This window comes from Euphorbia lathyris, chromosome 2, assembly GCF_963576675.1.
Source record: "Euphorbia lathyris chromosome 2, ddEupLath1.1, whole genome shotgun sequence".
In the NCBI taxonomy this organism is placed as follows: domain Eukaryota; kingdom Viridiplantae; phylum Streptophyta; class Magnoliopsida; order Malpighiales; family Euphorbiaceae; genus Euphorbia; species Euphorbia lathyris.
Window position 1 is genome coordinate 101,358,831 of NC_088911.1, and position 4,926 is coordinate 101,363,756.

At 34.5% G+C, this 4,926-nt stretch overlaps 1 protein-coding gene across 1 annotated transcript; it reads left to right on the plus strand.

Moving 5' to 3' along the window:
- Positions 1 to 2,043: 2,043 nt before the first annotated feature.
- On the plus strand, positions 2,044 to 4,544 carry LOC136219154 (pirin-like protein). Its single transcript, XM_066006425.1, has 4 exons — positions 2,044 to 2,267; positions 2,345 to 2,412; positions 2,486 to 2,652; positions 3,900 to 4,544. Exons 1-4 carry the CDS (start codon positions 2,099 to 2,101, stop codon positions 4,411 to 4,413), a joined length of 918 nt encoding a protein of 305 aa, XP_065862497.1. The 5' UTR covers positions 2,044 to 2,098; the 3' UTR covers positions 4,414 to 4,544.
- The last annotated feature ends 382 nt before the right edge of the window (positions 4,545 to 4,926 follow it).

Genomic DNA, 4,926 nt, shown 5'->3' on the forward strand with positions numbered 1-4,926 from the left:
GAATGAATGTTTAATATGTTTTGGTGGTGTCCCTAAAGTGGCAGGGGCTTGGGATTCAAGCGACTGCGAGAATTTAATTTAGCTATGCTTGGAAAGCAGGGGTGGCGTATTTTGACGGACCCATCTGCCCTGGTGTCAAAATTGCTGAAGGCCAAATATTTTTCGAATATTGACTTCTGTCATGCTCTAAAGGGTAGAAATCCAAGTTATGTTTGGGGTAGTATTTGGGAGGCGGCTCAGGTAATGCTCAGAGGTTGTAGAAGAAGGGTGGGTAATGGGGATATGTTGATGATAGGGGAGGATGCATGGATTCCAAAGAGCCCGAATGGTAGGAAAATGACGGCCTTGCCAAGTAATATTGCTCAAGCACCTGTATCGTCTTTGTTTTTGGTTGATAGACATGCTTGGGATTATGAGGTTGTCATGGATATTTTCAATATACATGATGCAAATAACATAATCAGTATTCCTTTATCTGATAATGATGCCTCCCAGGATTGGTACTGGAATCAGGAGCATAGTGGGAAGTTTTCAGTAAAGAGTTGTTATAAAATGCTTGTAAATGCAGATGATGAGGTAGGGTCGGGTGATTGGCGGAGGTTGTGGAGAATGAGAGTGCCGGCAAAAAAGAAAAATTTGATTTGACGAGCATGCCATGATGTCCTACCCACGACGGTAAATCTTGCTCGACGGTTCGTGGGGGTGTAGATCCTCTGTTGTTTCTGTGGCTTGGAGGAGCAAACGGGTATTCACATTTTTTGTCGTTGTCCCTTTGCCCAGGAAGTGTGTGGATGTTTTGCTTTAGGGCAGGGTGTTGGTACTGATAGTGCTACTGTTTGGGATTGGATGAAGGGTCTTTTTGCTATTTTATCTGTGGAAAAATGTTGCCTATGGGTTGCGGGTGTGTGGAGTATATGGTGTAGCCGTAATCGCGTGGTTTGGTAGGGCGAAACTCCGAATGTGATGCGGACCTATCAGATGGCATGCTCGGTGTTGCTGGATTGGCGGGCGGCTCAGACGTAGATGCTGAATCTGTGTAGAGGGACCGATGACGGCATTGTCATAGGAAATGGATGAAACCGCCTACTGGGTATTCCAAATTAAATGTTGATGCTTCTGTCATGTATGGCTCGGGCGTTATGGGTGTGGGGGTGGTCCTTCGGGACAACGAAGGCTGTTTTCGTGAAGGAATATCGAAGAAAGTGAGAGGAAACTTTACACCGAGAAAGGCAGAGACGGTGGAAATTAAGGAGGCACTGAGTTGGGCGAAGCACATGGGGCTGGATCGATTGGTTGTTGAATCTAATGCTGTGAATGTGGTTGCGGATATTAGGCAGCCACGGTTTCGATCAGCCTATAACACTCTTATTGAATATTGTAAGAAGTTAGTTGGTTCGTTTAATGAAATTATTGTCAGTTTTGTTACCCGTTCTGTGAATGAGGCTGCCAATGCGCTTGCTCGTGCAAATCATTCTTTGTCAGAACTGACAGAGTGAGGTCCTGTTCCTCCGGATTATATTGCACACTTGCTGTATGTTGATTGTGTTTAATATATTCACTACATTTTTCTTCAAAAAAAAAAAAAAAAAAAACCAATTCTTAAATTGTTAAAAATACAAAATTAGAATATGAATAAGGTGAATTTTATGTTATTAAGAACCCCATTCACTAAAACGGGAATTGACAGTACAGTAATCTCCTAGTAGATTTTTCCTAATTACAACCCTTCACAAAAAGAAACCCACATTTAAAAAATTGGTCAACCAATGAAAATCATGGTCTGCAATCCACGATCCATCATCACGCTGACGTGAATATCCACGTCGGATCTTACGTAGATTAAAAACAAACACGTGTCGATTTGTCAATGGCTATTATAGAAAACACATCATGACAACGCTAGGATGACATCATACAAAAACGAAAAAGGAAAAAGAAAAAAAGAAAAAAGAAAAGATCCTAAAGTTTTCCATTGACCTTCGATTATCAAACACTCTTTCTTTCTTCCTTTCTTGTATTTATAAATTCAACATATTTCTCTGTTATTTTCTCAACATTTTGCTGTCTTTTGAAGCTTTACTGTTTCATTAAAAAAAAAATGCCTGAAATACTGAATTCTTGTATTCTTTTTCAAGAACCTCGCCAAGTTGTTAGAAAGTTCTTGGCGAGGCCTCAAAATGAAGGAGTTGGGGCCATTGTTAGGAGGAGTATTGGAAGGTTTGAGCTTAGATATTTTGATCCTTTTCTTCTTTTGGATGAGTTTTCTGGTGAGTGTGCTCTGTTTTTCTCTGTTTTTTTGGGGGTTCTTTTTAAAGAAATCTAATTTTTTGGGTATGTACTGCAGTTAGTGCTCCAGCAGGTTTCCCTGATCATCCACATAGAGGGTTCGAGACTGTTACTTATATGTTGCAGGTATAGAAATTGAATACATTTACATAAGTTGAGGTTTTGATTAGTAAGTTTTTAAAATAAAATGAAAAAGCAGGGAGGTGTGACGCATGAAGATTTTGAAGGGCACAAAGGGACAATAAGTGCTGGGGATGTGCAATGGATGACTGCTGGTAGAGGGATTGTTCATTCTGAGATGCCTGCTTCTCAGGGCACTCAAAAGGGCTTGCAATTGTGGATCAATCTCTCCTCTAAATATAAAATGTAAGTCTAATTCAACATCCTACCTTTATTAATCACTCCAAATTTGTCCAGGGAACAGGAAGAAGTTAAATTTATGCTTGTCAGGTTTGATCCGTTAAAATTTAACCTTTATTGACAAAATAATCTTGAAATTCCACTTTAAATCTTCATTTTTTTTTTATTAAAATAATCACCCAAATTTTGAATATAAAAATAAAAAAGTATTCAAATAAACAACAATAATTTTATTTCTAATATCATAAATAGTCTTACATTCATAAGCTAGTCAAATTTCATATATCATCGAATTTCTAAATATTTTGTTCATTTATATCTCAGTTGGTAAAAAAAAACAAGATTTTTAACCAAAAAAAATCAATTTCAAAATGGATTTAGAGATGAAATTCTTAATCCCATAAAATATTTGAATGTTTTTATTTTATTTTTTGGTCCAATACTTAATGTCATAAAGAGTATTATCATTATTAGTTTTTTTTGGAATAAGTTTAACCTATGGAGGAGAACATTCATTACAAAAAAAAAAAGTTGTGTCATCTTAAGCCTAATATACTACTTGGTACAATTTCAAGTTTAATTGTCGAAAAAATCAGTTTTTTTCGTGAATTTTCAAGCCATATTGATTGCTAGAACGCTAGCAATTGGAAGGTTGCTATAAAATAAAATTGCATGTGAAAAAAACTTATTATTCATCAATTAGGATTAAAATCACATCAACTAGTAAACAATTAGACTTAAAATCATGTCAATCATATCACACCGGTTTGACTCACTAGTTCATATTTGGTGTTTATTGTTTGTATTTGCCGGTAGCTAATAGATATTAGTTGATTTTTATGTTAAGAGTAATTGTTTCGAAATTTTACCAAAAATTATCTCATTCTCCTATTTAAAATCAAAAAGGAAAAAAGTTCCCAAAATTGAAAACCTACTATCACTAAATATTTTCTCCCCTAATAACCACAGCTCTAAAGTTTGTATTTTTTTAAAACTGTATTTTTGTGACATGGGAGTGTTATGATATGCAATCATGAATCATTTTCATAAAGACACATGCTTTAGAATGGAGCACTAATTTTCCTTCTTGCCTTTTGTGTTTGTTTTCTTGGTACCATAAAAGAATCTTTGATAATGCTTTTTTTTTGAAAAATCTTAGATCATTTATTCAGCACTAGGACTATCTATATATTATGCATTTATTTATAATAAAATTCAAAAAATTCGGTTGAATTTATCATATTGATATACAGGATTGAGCCTAGATATCAAGAGCTATCAAGCAAGGACATACCAGAAGCTACAAAAGATGGAATAAAAGTAAGAGTAATAGCAGGAGAAGCATTAGGGGCTAAATCACCAGTCTACACAAGAACTCCAACAATGTACTTAGATTTCTACATGAAACCAGGAGCTCATCTTCAGCAGCCGATACCGATAAACTGGAACAGTTTCGTGTATGTTCTAGAAGGAGAAGGCGTGTTTGGGAGCAGAAAAAGTTCAGCAACATCAGCTCATAATCTTCTTCTGTTAGGGAAAGGAGATGGTTTAGAAGTATGGAACAAGCCATCATCTAAGGGTGGTTTGAGGTTCATATTAGTTGGAGGTGAACCAATTGGTGAACCAGTGGCTCAATTGGGTCCTTTTGTTATGAATAGTGAACAAGAGATTGATCAAACTGTTGAAGATTTTGAAAATTTTGTTAATGGTTTTGAGAAAGCTAGACATTGGACTTCTCAATCTGATGCTTCTTCTACTCTTCATTAATTTTTAGATAATTGATTTTGGGTAACACATTTTTATTTATCAATATTCTCGGAAGCTTCTGTATATTTGTTTTGTTGTATATCAGTTTGTAGTACAATAATTAATTCAATATATTCCTTTAAAAAAATTAATTCAAATTATCACACAAACTTTTACATATGTAAATCTAATTCATTAATTAAAGTAAATCCTCAATTCATTATTCATTATTTATTATTTTCAATTTAACTTTAATATATAAAATTTTAATGGGTCCTGATATTTACAGCCCTAAGGGCTGTAAATAAGAACCTTAAAATTCTTATTATTAGTGCTATTTTTGTTTTCCAATACCTAAAATTTGTTGATACTTTAATACTTAAATATTTAAATACATTTATCATAATATATTGTTATATTTCCAATACAATTAATTCTCTTTTTTATTGAAAATATAAGAAAACACATGGATAATTAATGCTTATATACAACCCTTAGGGTTGTATATATCATTTGCCAATTTTAATCAATCAA